Source organism: Chelon labrosus (assembly GCF_963514085.1).
Source record: "Chelon labrosus genome assembly, chromosome: 18".
NCBI lineage: Eukaryota > Metazoa > Chordata > Actinopteri > Mugiliformes > Mugilidae > Chelon > Chelon labrosus.
Genome location: NC_140351.1, coordinates 17,860,208 through 17,878,241, shown reverse-complemented (window position 1 = coordinate 17,878,241; position 18,034 = coordinate 17,860,208). Strand labels below are relative to the sequence as shown.

General features: G+C 43.4%; 1 protein-coding gene across 1 annotated transcript in view; it reads left to right on the top strand.

Moving 5' to 3' along the window:
- The window catches only part of LOC311503186 (sodium/hydrogen exchanger 9-like), a 61,791-nt gene that overhangs the window by 3,133 nt on the left and 40,624 nt on the right, over window positions 1-18,034 (top strand). The window contains exons 3-8 of the mRNA XM_084565757.1: window positions 1,352-1,429; window positions 1,589-1,665; window positions 5,144-5,259; window positions 13,375-13,480; window positions 15,756-15,900; window positions 16,875-16,980. Of these exons, the coding sequence (XP_084421883.1) occupies window positions 1,352-1,429; window positions 1,589-1,665; window positions 5,144-5,259; window positions 13,375-13,480; window positions 15,756-15,900; window positions 16,875-16,980 (628 nt within the window). The remainder of the gene's footprint in view (window positions 1-1,351; window positions 1,430-1,588; window positions 1,666-5,143; window positions 5,260-13,374; window positions 13,481-15,755; window positions 15,901-16,874; window positions 16,981-18,034) is intronic.

Below are 18,034 nucleotides of genomic sequence, written 5' to 3'. Positions count from 1 at the left end.
GGCCACAAAAAAGTAATTTATAGTGTGCCGAGTGATAGTAACTGAAAGATAGGTGCAATTTGTAGCTCTACCAACCACTTAAAGTGTGAATTTACTGAGAAAGCATGGTGCTTTCTCCACACCCTATAGGGGGCTTTAGTTTTCAGCATTAGAAATTGTAAATATTAAAAAAAAAAAAAGCAATTTTCCACATACCCTCACATGCACTCGGGTAAATATTCACTGAAATTCAGCGTGTCCAGGAAATAGGACATTTACAGAGCAAGGCCTATTTCCATTCATCCAAATATTCATGCTATTCAGGCCACTTCAAATGTCCGCCTGTTTTATTTAAAAGCCGTATCGGGGCCGTTCTCAAAAGGTCCGTAACCACGACGATGTTTTTTCATTTCTCCTCCTTTGGACCGAAATTTAATTGAACTGGCATTAAGTTTTTCTTCAGCAGCGTAAGGAGGCCGCGTGGAATGTGGGAATCGGAGAGACGTGGCGCTATTTTTGATCTGAATTGAATATTGTTGCCGTTTGATCCTCAGGATGTACCCACAATAGACATAAAAAGGATTCAAGGATGAGGGACATGAAAGGGTACCTTTCCGAGCGGCGTGCATTGCATCATGTTGCCTAGGAGAAGAAGCAGACAGGGAAGGAGTGCAGCGTGTATGAAAACGCTCCGGTTAGTGTTTGTGCTGAAGGTTTTTTTTTTTTTTTTTTTTTTTTTCGATCAGCAGCTTGGTCACTTCATCTGAATAAGTTCGGCTATAGTGTTCCCATAGTGTTCCCATTCCCATGAATTCCAGGAGCTGCTTTGGTGCAGGCTGACACAACCAGTTAGACATCTCATTTGGTATCATGGCTTTCTTTACTCAGCTCAAGTCTGAGTCAGGGTACTTGGACAGCGTGCTAATGTGGTACACAGCAGGAATATTATCATGCAGCCAAGGGCTCTAAGGTGATCAGATGCGCCACATAGTTGCCAGGCTGAATGTTCAGTTTGTTACTGAGAAGAATTTGTAACCTTTTGTACCTGTAATGCATTATCTAAGCACTCTTAAACATCTATATAGGTGGGAGGCTGTTTTATTTTGTTTTATTTTTGTTTTTTTTTGTGAGCACAGTGTTCACGGCTGTAATTACAGATAAGGTTGTGTTGGCACCTGGAGACAATTTTGACATTTTGGATCCAAAAGGGAAAAAGAAGCAGAGCGTGTCTGCCAAAGCGCGGGTGCAGGAGTGAATGATGTGCGTGCGCGTTATCTGTCAGTCAAGTCAGTCACATTCAGTAAACCGAGTCCTCTGCGCTCCCTGCGGAGAGCCCTGTCACTCACCAACACAGCCGCTCTGTCTTTTACAGAAGACCTTTGATCCGGAGGTCCTCTTCATTCTGTTCCTGCCACCCATCATCTTCCATGCAGCCTACACCCTTAATCAGGTGAGACTGCTGCCCTGACGTGACTCAGGAAAAAAAGTGTATATAAAGTGCTCCATCAGTATGAAAATGTACCATTGCGCTGTTTTTCATATGAAATTGAAATGAATCCATTGTATATTGTTGGTTTTGTGCTAACTGGAGTTGCTTTTGATACCATAGAAACGATTTATTGAGAATCTGGGCTCTGTTCTGACCTACGCTTTCTTGGGTACCATAATCAGCTGCATGTGCATAGGGTAAGTACTCTTTGTTCATTCACTCGACACGAATCCAATGAAACATATTACATATAATTAACTACTAGAAATCCATTTTTAGTTTGGTTTATAGACAGCATTCCAGTTTATTTTTAAAATACAACATATGAAAACGATAAAGTCTTGGATTCTTTCATCCATCATTGTCCCAGGTGCTCAGTGTTTGACATTTAGAAAGATTAGAGAGTCGAAAATAAATGTAATTATCTGATTTATATAAAGATGCAATAAATAAAATAAAAAAGGTGTATATGTAAAAAAATAAATTTGAGGTAGACTGTGCTGTATTTGTGCATGTTTGGAAAATGCTCTCCCCTAAATGTGTGCTAAAATACTGTATATTTAACACATGAATTTCCATAGCAGTGTTTTTTTAATTACTGTACAATTCATAAAAGATCTTATTATATTTATTCAGTCTTTCGCTGAGAAATGAATAAGCCAAATGTATTTTTAATGATGTGATATTTTGTTTGTGAGAATCTTCCTGGCACCGTCCCATCGCATCTGCTGTTAAGAGCATCTTTTTGCCTCTGTGTGCAGATTTTCTGTTTGCTTGGATGTAGAGGCCTTTTGTCACTGCAGAGAAAAGCGCAGGTGTAACTAATAATGTTAATGGGTGCTCTGTTGGCATCCCAGTAAGCAGCTCCAGCGTGCCAGCTTGCACCATAGCAGGAGCCTGGAAGGCACCGACGTGAAATGGAGCCATCATAAAAGTTGCCTGTGAAGATTTTCAGTCATCCAGCTCGCCGTGTGTCTCAGCGTGCGGTGCGTGCAGTTTAATGCAGGGAGGAATCCACAGATCCGTCAGTTAGGGAAACTGGCATGGCACGAGAAAGGACCCTGCGGTCCACATGCGTGTTAAGAAGAAACATCAGAGGAGACTGATGGTTTGAAGGAGGGGTGAATGAATCCGTCTATGACAAACTGGAACAACCGTCACTAAACAGAGGGTATGGTCTGAGACACCTTCAGATCCCTCCACACTCGGCTTAATGCTGACTGTGTTTGCATGAACAATATTCGTTCAACCCGAAGGAAATAATTCTGATCAGAAATGCCTGTTTACATAGATGCTAAATAAAATGATCTGATAGTTTACATGCATTTAGATGGATCAAAACACCAATCAGAGCTGTAATATAAGATTTTAATCCCCACAGTTATTGACAAAATGTAATTCATTTAAGATAATATGATAGGATAAGATAATCCTTTATTTTATCTCGAGAACGTTTGTGCCCGCATCGATTCTGGCTTTGTTCACTTTTTATAAGCGCTCGTTTTGCCATGTTTCTGCATGTGAACGTGTGCAGAAAGAACTTATTTCAAATCAGATGATCTTGTCAAGCATTGGCATGAATATTAGATGCTAATATTTTCCATTTGAATGGATAATCAAGCTTGTTCTCTCTCTTAATTCCCGTGCTCTTGTTCCGATGGAAATTTCCTTCTGATTGGTCCAGTCCGTTCTGACTGAGACATTTTTTTTATTTTGGTTAGTGTCGTGTGTAAACACGTACTGGTTCAGTCCTCGTCCCTGCTGAAGCCTCACATGATGGTTCAGGGGGTTAACGGCCCTAATGCTGTTGTTCACCGTGGGGAAAACGACCCTAATGGCACTCAGTACACCCACTAGAGGTCAAAAAGCGTGGGACTCCACTCTACACCAGTCTGTGTGGAGGCTTTTAGATGAGTGGTGACATGACCGCAAGAAACTCAAACAAGTCCAGTTACTTCATGTCAAATTGTGAGCTGCTTCTTTAATTAAATATTAAATATTAGTTACATCTATGTTACAGTTGTATGGATATCCATACTGTGCTGCTATTCTGTCCTGACAAAGCTAGATGGCACTCTCAGACTCTCAGAAAATCGAGATCTTTGCAAACCAGTTGCTACTGATGCACAAATCTGATGCACGCAGACACTGTGTGAAAGCCTCCTAGCCCACATTATGCTGCTTTGATCTGCCTCAAGATCTTCTGTGATGAGAAACATTGATTTCATAAAAAAATGTTTTATGAAAAGCCTTTTTTTTTTTAACCCACGGAAACAGGCAATACAGTGCCAGAATTCTATTCTCGGGCTTTTAAAGCAGCTGCTAGATTTGATCACTAACTGTTGTGATTGCTGTTTATTTATAAGTTATTTCGACTCTCGTCGTTTTTTTAGATTTCTTTTTTTACATGGTTAAAGTTCTTGGACTTCACACTGGATAAGATCTGGGATAAATGGGATTCTCCAAAATTCTAAAAATGGTATCAAACAGATTGTCTTTCCTCTCGTGCTGTCCTTCTTTTTCCATTTGAGCGCTTTTTTTTTATTTTATTTTTTTAAACATCATTTGTCAAAGCTCCCCAGTGCCCGGTGGGAAACAGGACAGGTTCTGACACGTTGCGTCATGTGCATTTTCTTTGATGCTAAGGCACCAGATCCGACCAATCCTGCTCCTTGTTAGTAAACCTGTTACGTCCTATAGGGAAAAGACATATTAGACTGAGGGAACATCACTCCTGTGTCTCATCTGTCTTTCTGTCTGCCTGTCTCACTGTCTGTGTCTGTCGCACACGCACATAATCATCTTTATAGAAACTAAAGTCTCCCCTTCATGACATGAAGTTTGAGGATACACAAATAACACAGCTTAGTTGCCTGACCTGAGGGCAGCGCTTTAAATCCTTGCAAGTCTTGCGCTGTCGCCATGGTAACAGAGTTATGCCAGTGGACAGACAGGTTCCCCGGAGGACACGCTGGCATACTGATTATTATGGGATGCCTCACACACACACGCTAGAGGGATTAGTACTTAACATACATCAGTTACCGCTCAGGAGCTGGGGCTGCGGCGGCGAATCCTCGTAGTGAGAGGCGCCATATATTTATAAGGGAGATAAAAACAATGGTGCATTCTTGGGCGGTTAGATGTTAGATTTATTTTAGTGGCCGGCTCCGGAGCTGATAAAAATACTGCCTCTGTTTTATTTCTGTCACAATGCCCTTCACACAGTCTCCCTGTGGTTTTCAGTCCCTTAGGTTATTCTATGCACACACACTATCCCTGTGCTCCTCTATTTTGTCTTGATGATTGTAATAGTGTCATAAAAGAGGTGGAGATGGATAGATGCTGAGATAACAAGGGTATATATTGTGTGTGTGTGTGTGTGCGGGTGCATGTATCAGGCGGGTGGGGGGTTGAAGGAAGGGGCATAGACGCCCGTTCTTGGTTAAAATAAATGCCTCTCAACGCAGTCACAGCCTTCTGTGTCCACTTGTGCTAAGCAGCCGCTGCCTGGAAACGGGTCAACTCACCTGCTGGTAGCGTCTGGCCCCATTACCCAGACTACTCTGGGGGAAGCCCTGCTGCGGTTAGAGGGATGACTGATAGGCCTGCTGTGGCTGGCGCTCCCTGATGACCTCACCGTGTTTCCTTCTGTCTGTTTGTCCTCACTCCCAGGGCCTGCGTGTACGGCTTCACCAGACTGATGGTACTGTTGGGCCAAGCGGCAGATGGAGAGTTCTCCCTCACTGACTGCCTCCTGTTCGGTGCCATTATGTCAGCCACTGACCCAGGTAGTTGACCTTAAGAAGAAACTCCTTTTTCCTATCACTTCTAGTGGCAGCATTGATCCTTTGTAAGCAGCTTAATCTGTCATTCCTTTAGGCAGATTTCTACACTCCTTTACAGCTCTTGCACTTTATTGCTTTATACCCCAAGCAGAAAAATGAAAGATTTGGCTCTTTCTCTCTGTGAATATTATGTATTTATATATATCACAGGGGACAGGCCTACAAGGCAATGAGTTAAAGGAAAAAAAACCAAACACATAATGAGTTAAGACTTTGCATATTTCTTGTTTTTGCATTTTCTGAATTTTGATTTCGTTCTTCAGAGTATCTGGAGAGGAGTTAACATATCAGATAACATGTTTAAAAACATCTCACCTGTCTTGTACTGTTCTTTCACACCTTGGTTTCCATCAGCAAGGTGTAAAACTGAGATCGACAGTCGCTGTTTTGTGTGAGATTACCGAAGCCGAAGCCAATATGCAAGAGCCCATATGCAGGCGCAAAGTCACAGTGCCCTCACAGTGTCTGCTTTAGATTCAGTGCAGTGTTTTTCCTAAGCGGAATACGCACGATAAAATCTGCGTTTCTCAGAGAGCAGTCAAGTGGGATGTCACAAAGCAACAATATGACGGTGTCGACGTTAATGTCCTCATTTGGTAATGAATTCTTTATTCCAATAAGAAGCTGGATTGCGTGTCAAAGGGGAACTGTAGATTATTGTACAGCCAGCTGTCACATTGACTGATGTTTTTTTTTTTTTTTTTTTTTGCCATACAACGTTGCGCTCATCGCTGCCGACCCCAGCGCACTCGTCACTTTGATTAGAATCACGCTGGAATGTAGTGAGGGCCCAAACACCAAGACCCCTAGGCCGTCTTCATATCCTGCCGTCCAAATATAGCACTGGCTCTCTGACTTTCTGAACGGGAGCCATTAAAATTCCTCTCTTGCCTGTTCATTTTCTTTCGCGGGGCCAAAGCAGCAAAACGCTCCAGAAACACATGCAGGCTTGCTTATACATAGAGACACGGAGGCACAGCGACTCTCAGAACAATTTAATGCTCAGGAAGAAAGCTTTTTATCCGTGTCACAACCCTTGCTTGACAGCTCTCCGCCTGTGTCGGTGACTCATTGTGTAAGTGCGGCTAAATCAAGTGAAATGACGGCGATCTTGAGATGGTTGTGAAAGTCATCAAAGCCTGGCAGCCAAGCTTTGAGTGAAACGGAGGCCCAGTTTATTTCCAAGTTTGTTTGTGCTGGACTGTGAATGTAAGTGAGGAATTTGATTGGCAAGGTTCTCATTGCAGCTATAATGACTGGGCCGAGGCTTCCTGTGAGAGCAGATAACAAGCACCAGAAGCCCAGCACATGGGGATGTTGCCATATACAGTATATATGCCACACTGATATTTACATGCATCGCCATCAGGGAGGCATTTAGTCCCAGATTCATTCAGCTACTGTAGCTGGCAATACCTCAAACATGCAAAAAAATAAAGCTTGAAAAACTATGCTCCTTTAACAATGCTGTTTTAAAAGCAATGGGTGGATTTTTTGATTTATTGCACACCAGTCAGGCGTAACATTATGACCACTTTCTTAATATTGTGTAGGTCTCCCTTGTGCCTCCAGAACAGCTGCGTCTCATCAGAGAATGGACATGGGTCTCCTGAGGGTGTCCTGTGGTGTCTGGCAACAGAATGTTGTTAGTGGGGGTCTTTGGCGCCAATGCGTTAAGGGGAGGGGCCTCTGTGGATCATCCCACAGATGCTTGATCAGTTTGGGGATCTAGGGAATTTGGAGGCCAAGTCAACACCTTGTGCTGTTTTTCATGTTTTTTTGAGCTGTTCCTAAACTGTTTTTTTTTGCCTGTGTCAGGCTGCATCCTGGATCTTATAGTTTCAGAGTCTGCATCTTTAAGTGAAAAGTTACATTAAAATATTGTTTATTTTTCTTATGTATCCACATTTGGAAATTTGATCTTTCGGTTTCTACGTACACACAAACACCAGGAGGCTTTAGCCTACTCAGAGCAGCCTCAGGCTGTACCTGGGGAGCAATTTAGGGGGCTAGGTACCTTGTTCATGAGCAGAGAGCACTGTGGGTGTTGAGGGGAAAGCGATGCTGTCACTCCACTGTCAGTTTTGGGATGCTAACTGCTGACCCTTGTATTTGGGTGCCATCCATTGCTTGTAGAGTTTGCACGCTTAACTGTTAAATTATCTTCTTGTGTGTCCTGTCCTCTCAGCCCAATGTGGGTGGAAGACAGACTCCAGTGTCTGCTAACTGATTAAGCAGCTAAAGAATAATAATAATAAAAGAAACACCACTAGCTAAAGCTGTATGTATCCTCTCTATGTTAACACTCCATTTGTAATATTTTAAAAGAGAAGCTATCTTCTGTGTTTTATTAATCATTTGTACATATTAGAGTCAAACGCATGAAAGAATCCCTTTGATAGTCATTCCAAATGTTAAATTTTCACCAAACACGCATGCATTTGCTCTGTCCCAGTTATCGATTTTTTTAAACTGGTAGTTTTATACAAGCACCATGAAACTTGTTCTTCTCTGAGAAAGACACATGGTTCAAGTCATGGAGTAGAGCTCCTGCTGTGCTGCTTCTTATGGCCTCAGGGATGGTTACAGAAGGTCGGTGAAACCCTCACTTAACTTCTCAAAGCGAAGAGTTTTTTTTTGTTGTTGTTGTTGTTGTCGGTGCTAAATATTTCCCCTTTCATCTCTGCATTTATATGTATTTATTTTTTCAGCAGTTCTCTTGATGTGGACACTGCACATTCATATTTCTCTTATTGCCAGAGAAAAAGACTCCTTACATCTGCAGTTTAAAGTGAATGTGTGAAAACACAGGGAGACATGCGCGTCTGCTTGGCTGACTCGACTTGCATCAACTTCATTGCCAAAATTGCGTTTATTCAGTAGAGGAGCATGGTCTAGACAGAATCACATTTTCAGTGGTGCTGCCCACATAAAATCTTACTTTGTTCATCTTTTCAAACAAGCTTATTTGAATAACTCATTGTTTCGCTACTGCCATGTTTCTGTCCCTCCAGTCTTCTTAAATTGAACCTTCCTCACTTGGAGAAGTCTGGCCCAATCCGGTATGATCAAATCATTTTCAGCCTGGAAGCCAGACCAACTTCCCTGCCCACATTTTTCTTTTTTTCTCTCTTTTTCTTTTGTTTAAAACAAAATTGCTCTGATTGGTTGTAGGGCTGTCCAATTTTGTACAGAGCTTTTTAATTTCTTTGCTCTGTATTGATGGAAATACCAACCCCCCCTACCCCGATAATGAAATCCAAATGGCGCTTTACCAGAGTCATATTCTGATAACAATTGAGTCAGACTTGAAAATTCTCAGCGAGGGTGGTGTATAATTGATAATCCGTGACACAGAAAACATACGCATCTAAAAACTACACTTGATCTGATTGTTTCTTTCTGTGCGTGTTTTCCCCCGCGTGTGGTTACCAGAGGGACATAAACATGTTGGTAGCAAAACAACAAATTGCACGAACCAGATGAAGTTGGAATCAGTGTGGGTAGCAAACAAAAAGTAGAAAACATGGGTCTGTCTCACGCAACCTTTTTCTGTTGATTGCAATTCAGTGTTGCCATTAAATTTTTTACATTTCTACAGTGGTTCTGCTTCACAGAGAGCAGAACCACTGTAGACATTTCAAAAAAGGGTATCTTGTGTTTGGTGTTTTGGGGCATGCAAACACACTTTTTATTTGCATTCATGTAAACAGTTAAGTTTTAAATCATTTCAGTCCGGTGGGAGAAATATTATCCACGTGCTAAAATGACTTCATCATCATCACTAGCTAAAGAAAGGCCAGGATAGCTGTAAGTGGTTCGATGATCTCTTCCATTTTTAAAGAGAGCGTGTCTGGACTCCTTTGGCAACTACACTGGGAGGAAACAAAAATAAACCGTTTCACTTCATCTTGAGTTCAGACTGGAATGAAAGCTTTTTTTTTCTACTGCAGTCTCATAAGTGCTTAAAAAATTTGAACTTCCTCATGCATTTTTTACACAGAGGGGTGATTACAGTAATTCCCTACTGAGGGATATCTCTTTCCTAATGCATCATTATTATGTCTGCCTAATTTGGTAAAATCAGCAAGCAAATCCCACTCTGCCTGACTAAGATGGCCGTGAGCTTCGCCTATGTAGTCGCATAATTTGACCTAATAAGGCCTCTATTTGACCCTTTCAACCGTATTATGTCCGTAATAATTGTCTAGTCCCTCTACCTTATGGTGTTGCTGTGGAAACTGATGAACACTTGACAGCTGTAGGATGGGGTTGCCATGACAACACAGCCAACCCGCACCCTTGTTTGTGGGGAGAAGGTGTTTTTTTTTTGTTGTTGTTGTTTTCTTGCAGTGTGAGGGGTGTACGGCATGCTGTCATCAGCCAGGCATTATGGGAGCAGGGAGACGGAGCAATCCTGACTCCGGGCCTAACCTCGCCATCTCCAGATAAAGGATTTTCCCCAACCAGGAAGAGCTTTAAGCCCGTCAAAGACCAAAGAGCCAGATCCGTCAAAATGAGTCCCGAGGCTGCTCTCTTGCCACTGCTCGTATTGTCAGTCTGGTCGTATCCTGGCCCGGTATTCACTGCAGGGCCAAACATCGCTATCAGAATTTGACTCATTATTCCTATCACAAATTTCCCTGAAACCAATTTGGAGGATTCTTTTTGCGTCTCGGTCTCAACAGGTGGAGTATTAATCCACCAAGAGCTGTTATTGTTTTGAATGTGATATTTTCCTGCTCATGCATATTCTTGCAGATACGTGTGTGGGTTTGCAAATGTGCATTTGCGACATGGTTTTTGTAATTATAATTTAGTTATTTGAAGCCCTGTTTCCTTAGTGGCAGTCAGAAAGCGGACTTACAGTTTTTATTTAAATGATATACTCTCATCTAATTCACTTGAATCTACAGTGTCGGTGAACATGCAAACAGTTCTATAGCTGATGTCTTCCAGGATATGCTTGAGGTTCCTGGAAGTATGGAGCTGACAGGCACGGCACCGTCTCGTCAGTGTCAGTATTCTTTGTATTCTGTCACTCAGCGTCAACACTCTTCCATCCTGCGGTGCCGAGCGCGTGTGAATGCGCTCATTCATATTCTCTGCCTCTTCCGCTTGATATTTACTGCGGGTGAACTCATCACAGAGTTCAGTGCATTTCTTTCAGCAGATATATTGTTTTGAGAGTTTCAGATATATATGTCAGTGAGTAATAAGTTGTTTGTTTGTTTCACCACCAATATGAATTCCACTATGAACGACTGAGAATGCGCTGACTTGGGATACGAGTTAAAGATTGCACGTTATGTTGATAATGTCATTTATACAGCATGTGTAGAGCTTTTATTGATTGCTGATCTCAAAGGCCCTGCTCAGACCTGGTATAAACACGCGTCATGAGTGAGCCGAATGGAAATGACCGGCTTAAAGCAGAGATGTGAACACGTATGTCGAGGACGCATTTAAGATCCAATCACTCACATCTGGAGGTAGTGTGAACACATGTACCCCGGTCACATTGACGGACGCCCTATCAGCTGACGTCCTCTTTCATAGCGGCCCCTCATTCAAGTCTTTTGATATCCTTTGTCAACATTAAAACCACTTACAGGAGAAGTAAATAACATTGACCATCTTGTGACAAAAATTGTGACAATGTTCTGCTGGGAAAGAAACAGCACAAGGTGTTGACCTGGCCTCCAAATTCACTAGATCCCAAACTGATCAAGTATCTGTGGGATGATCCACAGAGGCCCCTCCCCTCAACCCATAGGACCCAAAGGCCCCCACTAACAACATCCTGTTGCCAGACACCACAGGACACCCTCAGAAGGCCCATGTCCATTCTCTGATGAGTCACCACTGTTTTGGAGGCACAAGGGAGACCTACACAATATTAGACCTAATAATGTCAGTAATATAATAACAATGTCATAATGTCATGCCTGATCGGTGTAAATCTAAGAAAGAATGTCCAAACGGAAATATCATCAAATATAATGAGGTTATGTGTGATTCAGTCATAAAAGAACATATCATCATGTGGTGAATTAGCAATTCGTTCCTGTTGATTGGTCGCCATGTGGATTAAATTTCCTCAATAATGACCATTGTCTTTATTTGTCTTTATTGCCAGAGATTTTTCCGAGCAGTACAAGGCTACTGTGTCTCTGGTTATAATCTGAGCTTTGTGCAAGTCTGTACAGCAACTAATCCCAGGGTGGAGAAAAAAGGATAATAACATGTGAGTTTTCATTGAGTGCGAGAGATTTCATAACTCATTATGTTCCAGAGTCAGTTTTTCCACCATTTCGGGGTGCATGTTTCCAAACAGCGGGCTGTAAAGATCAGTCTGAGACAGCAGGCGTCTGCACAGTGTCATGCTGTGCCCTAAATGATGTCTGTGTGTATTTGTATACAGAGGATGAAACCGTGATCAGATCTCAAGTGTTGCCTCGAGACACATGTACGGACGCATTTTAATCCCAGGTGTGAACACATGCATTTAAAGCATGATTGTTGTGATCAGATCAGGCTCAGACAGGGATTAAACCGCAGACGAGCCGCAACTAAGCCTCAGTCTACACCTATTTGATGGATTTCTCCTCATCAAGCTTCAAATATTGCATTTGTTTTTAAACGTGAACAGCTTTCTGCAGGATTTGATTTATGTATTTCTCAGCATTCAGTGAGCCTCTGCTCTGTTGTACCTGAACGGCACCATTTATGAGGGTGCATACATGTCTAAATATACACAGACTGACGGCTGCAAGCACGGTCTGTGTCAACTTCCATGTGCATTTATCATCATTATGCAAGATTCACCTGGGTGAGGATTTGAAATTCGTGTTCCCAGTATGGCGAGTGAATCTTATTACGGGTTCGTCTGTAGTTTCCACACATTAGACTGTAATTGGCTTCCTTTTTTAATCAGCTGCTGAATCTTGCCTTTTAGTCTTTCCATTCTCCCACCAGCGTCCTCTCATTTGCAGGGATCCTTGCCATTTTCTCCTTCTATAGTATAAATTGCAGCAGTGCCCCCGCGCTGCAGAACACACTCCCATGTATATTCATGTCCGTCTGACATGAGATGAAACAGAAACACCTGCAGCTCTAATAATGAGAAAATTGGAGCAGCCGGTAACTGCTAACACCCAGATATACAATATACTAAATGATATCGAGCAATCCAGTCAATTACTTTGCACAAATGCTTTGAAAGATCTTCCCTCACTACTGCTCCCAGCCAATCGGAGACGGGCGTGGATTAACTGCACGTACGATGACATTTAAACACGGATAATGTACTAAGATACAGTCATGCAATTTAATGTTTTAATGCACATTTGACAGGATTAATACTAGACATATAGAGTATATGTAGATTCTGTACATCGATCAGCCACAACATTAAAACCAATGACAGGAGAAGCAAATAACATTGACCGTCTTGTGACAATACAATGTTCTGCTGGGAAACTATTGGACCTGGCATTCATGTGTATGTTCCTTAGACATGTACCACCCACCTAGACCAGACCAGACCGTAGCAGACCGTAGCAATGGGGTGGGGGTGCCTGGTCCCATAGGTCCCACAGGACACCCCAGAAGGACCATGTCCATTCTCTGATGAGTCACTACTGTTTTGGAGGCACAAGAGAGACCTACACAATATTAGGAAGGTGGTCATAATGTTATGTCTGATCGGTGTACAATGAGAAAATACTGTGCGATGGATGTTGGGGACGGCCAGTAAGAGGATTAAAATCAAATGACCTGATCATAATATTATGCCTGATTGCTGTATATGAGCACTTTGGGTTGAACATTCTGCTGTTGACAGTGACCTGACACTTCCTGTCAGCTTTCATTGTTACAGTGTGTCGTTTAGTTCCCTGGATTCTGCAGGTTCAAGCAGCGGATGTGATACTCCAGGCCGCTGATACTGTCTGATTAGCAGCGGAGGTTTTGTTTTTCCTTTTCAGATTGTTATGCTTCCCACAGTCTTGAGTAGCGTTAATTCTTCTGTTTTTTTTTTGTTTTTTTTCCCCCAAGTCTCAGTCCTTGGCCTGTTGTCAGACCTGCGCGTGGACTTGGATCTGCACATCCTGCTGTTTGGCGAGAGCGTCCTAAACGATGCCGCGGCCGTCGTCTTGACACAGTGAGTATCTCACCTTTGGGTTCGCCTCGGCCCTCGGAAGGTGGCGCATATCAAGGTTTAACTGTGCGGGTGCTCAGACATTTTCCAGCTGGCATTGTGAGGGCGGATGTGTGGAGGAAGGAAGGCTGAATGGAGGCTGCCAGCTTCAAGGAAAGGGTGTGATTGGCAAAACAGCATGAGTGCCTTGGATAGTATGCAGTGGACTGCATAAGCGAGTTGCCTCTAGCTCTGTCAGCATCTCATTAATGTACTCAGTGGAGAGACTCACAGCTACAGTAGACAGACACACACTCCCGGCTAATAAACTTGGCCAACATAGCAACTGTCAAATTCTAATGAAATACATCAGAAAGTCCTCCGAAGCTCAGTGAGGTTGCCATAATTCAGCCATGCCTATTCAGTGCGTTTCTTCATTCCTTCCCCTCTACTTTCTCCTTTTCTCCACCATTGCACTCAAATAAGCATGTTTATCCTGTCCACACACATTGTACTCATTGTCTGATTTCTATATATGGTATGCTAGTGAACGAAGCCAGTCAAGTAGACATGCTAACAGATGGCAAGTTAGAGACGGGGAGGGGAAAGAACTCCTTCATCTCCACATTCATGGCGAAGCGGGCAGATGAGCAAATGAAGGTGGAGGAGAGATGACAGGAACAAGATATGTGCCCATATTTGCTCACAGTTTTCACTCAGGCACGTCACATATATAGAACAGTACCTGCACACGCTGATATCTTTCTCTGATTGCACAAATAGGCTCTGGCAGCAGGCAGGCAGGCAGGCAGATAGAGGGGAAAGCAGGCGAGTGTGCAGGCCGTGGTGTTCACACTACGGTTGTTATCTCCGGCGTACACTGAAGTGTAGAGGAGGGAGCCTGCGCGTCTTCCCGGACAAACGCTCAGATAGTGCCACGTTTGTTCCTGGAGTGGCGTGACCGGCCCTCATGCCATCTCCTGTCACTTGACTAGGTCGCCAGCCGGCCGGTCGCCCTGGCCTCACGCACAAAGCCGGCTCTTATTAGTGAGATGCGCTGGGTCCTGGAACTGGAATTTTAACAAGCTCTCAGAGCAGCTCAACCTTACGCTGATGTGCCTACTCCCGGGCACAAAGCTTCCTACTCCAGCAGCCCTGAACCCAGCTACCATTCAGCCAGGTCCTCTGTGAACATCTTGGGATTCTGACTGGGAGTTGACATCCCCAAACGTCTGAAGAGGCGTCCTGCAGAAGGTGAAGATGACCAAGCAGCTTGCAGCCAAATTTACTGCACTAAAAGAACTAGAGTCTTTATTTTCGCAGAGGGGGTAATAGATTTCTCCTCTTTAGCTTGCTGAGCTCATTAGTGGCAGCTTGATTGATTCCTCCTCTTCTGGTATGGAGATTAGGGCATGTTGCTGTTGTGTGTGCGCTGGCTCATTTTACCCCGCCAGCGCACAAAGTGGAGATAGATGACGGGTTATTTTGACATTTTTTGACACAGTAAGACTCCTCAACTAACCATTTAGGACAACTTTCTGTAAGTCTTTCCCTGACTATAAGATGCAGTGTCTAATTTAATCGCCGAAAACGACAAGCACTGATTCCACATTGTTTTTGCTGACTCACTGGTTATATATTAATTTAAAACAAAGCCCAGTGGGAGTATATGGGAGGGTCTGTGGTGGCTAAAGAAAGGCTGTCATTCCACAAAGGCAGAAAGCCCCATCAGCCACTCGCATGGGTGCTTGTCTCTGCTTGCTTCACCGCAGAAACCCACACACCCACCGACACACACACACACTCAGTGTCTCCCTCCCTCTCTCTATCCTCCTTGTGAGGCCTCTTTTGCACTCACTGACTTCTTCCATCAGGAAGACTCCCTTCCCCCACAAAGTAAATATTTATAGCAGCGTAAATTATGCTGCTATCTCTGAGAATAACAGTAGTATTTCCCCCCCGTCCCCGCCCCCCTTAACTACTACGGGACGTCTCAGAGGCAAATAATTCAGAATGCATTGTTTTTCAGGAAAGGGTTTTGCTTCTAAACAAGGCTGCGTATTCTTAGGAGTGGCTCCAATAAATTACACTTAAAGGCTTAGCTCAGCATAATAAGCATGTGAATTTATGCTCTGGACTAGTTTACAGCATGAACCAGGTGGGTCATAATTCTCATGACTGCACTTGTTTCCAGAACAGTGGGGTTGCTTTAAAGATTGCAGCATCCGTAACACTCAAATGTACTTCTGTTATGCTCCTGGTTAAAATTTGTTCTGCCTTTTTCCTTGTGTCCTTCTAGTGCAATCTCCGAATACAACAGGAACGGGACGGATGGAAGACACATCTTTGACGCTGCTGCCTTTCTCCGCTCTGTTGGACTTTTTGTGGGGGTGCTCGTTGGCTCCTTCGTCTTAGGTTTCATATTCACGGTCGTAACAGCCCTTATATCCTTTCGTCCCCTCCCATCTCTACCTCTGCACCCCAGACTCAATTATCACCTCAGCATCCGCTGCAGTATATTCACTTCCTCGGCCTGGTAATTGCTTCTCTAACAAACCCCTACTGTACTACTTTTATTAACAAAAGCAATGGGGCTAAATCTAAAGTGCTCCTGCGACATAAATGGCTGCAGAGAGGTCGTCAATCAAGCCAATAGCCTATGATAAAGTTTCGACTTGCGCTGTTGTCCAGCAGTCCTCTCTGATCTTCTAGTAATTAGACTTTAGGATGAAAAATGAGGACGTGTCGTGAGAGGTTTGGGCCAGAGCTCAGCTCTTATTTACAGTGACTAATCTGCGGGAGCAGGCAAACTACAAAGTGAGCATTTATTCGATTTTGCTGATGTTAACTGTTGCAACAGCCTGCTCCTTTGTGCTGTCTCTTCAAAGTTTCTGAGAGAAACTCAGTTTGACATAAAGTACAGTTGCCCATTTATCTTTTAATTGCTCTCTGCACCCGTCCTTGATAATTACAAAAATAATCAGACTCAGGAGGGTGTTTTAATGATAACAGTCCTATAACTGAAATATGTATAGGGAAATGTACACATCTTTACATTCAGGCTGTCTTAAATTACAAACCCGTACTGTTTCACCCGGAACACTGAACACACAAACAGAGTGTGGTGTGCAGGGAAGCTCTGCTGAAGAGGATGAGGGACAGTGGAAGAGCTGAAATGGGATGTGGAGATCTCTCAAAAAAGATCTCATTAAGAGCCAATGTTTACTCTGTAGCAGATTCTCTGACTTACTGACCTCCTTCTGCAGTTGTTTTTCGTGTGCAGGTACAGTACTGTAGTGTTTCTCTGCCTGCAGACTGGAATATGCATGCAACACATTTGCAATATAAATCTTAGCCTGATGCAAAGTGTTAAATACTGCATGATTATCCTCTTGTGCATCTTTAACTCTCCTTCCACCTCACCAAATTCACTCGACTGCATGAGAACCCCCTGCTGGAAGCGTCCGTCTTCTTCCTGCTGTCCTGGAGCAGCTACCTCTCAGCTGAGGCCTGTGGACTTTCAGGTGAATACTGCATGACTTTATTTATTTGTGTGTCTGAGGCCATGTGAGTGCCATGGATAGCGGGGAGGTCAGGCTGAATACAAATCCTGTTAGTGCCCTTTTCCCCTCAGGCGTCTCTTCTCAGCTGCACGCACCGACTCGCACGCTGCTCCACAGTATCAATGACACGAGCATCTGTTTGACTGGCAGGCTCTGCTGCTTCAAGGCATCTCTGAGAGCACTCACTCTCCACAAACCTAGGAATGATCGTATGCGCATTCTTTGTTGTGCAGACATGACCATCTGCACAATTCCCTGCCCAAAAAGAGATTTAATTTTCTAAGTATGTCCATTACACACACACACACATACTTTACCTTCTGAAAGTCCTTTGGATTATAGCAAGTAAATCATGTACAGACTAGAAAGTAGTAAGCCATTTCTCTCAAACCCTTTAAATAAGTTGAAAATTGTGTCAACCCATTTCTATCTGAGCATGTTTGCACCTTTAGTTTAGAGATGGCACCACAGATTGCACCAAGCTACAATAGTATATCGGCGTTCTCGCCTCGGCTGTTTGTGCAAGATTCCTGGAAAGAGAAGAAGAGAAGAAGATCTCTGCTCTCACCTAGAAATGGATAACAGCAGTCTTTATCTTTTACCACCGTGAGGCTTTATTTTAACTTTACTGATTCCATGCATTTGAAATCTAAGGTAGCTTGTTTTTGGAAAGAAAAAAAAAACATTTCTCAGCTCAGCTTGAAGTTGTCTTCATGTATTTCTTCACTGACCAGTTGCAAATGTGGTTTTGAAATATGAATGTAGCATGCATACGCACGCGCATGCAGTGTTATTGTTCTTCCTGCCCGGGCGGGTGTCAGAGGGATTGCACTCAGTCAGCTGAAGTTGTATCGCTCTCTCTTGCTTGGCGGTGCTCCCTGTGGTCTGTGGAAGAAGCGAAGATAGTTTTAATGAAATAGCTTGACCTTTGTCCGTTGGACCCGGTTGCCCTTGCTATAAAGTACATCGTTCTGAATGCTTGCCCGTGTGGGAGTCACGGCACAGAAAAACCTAG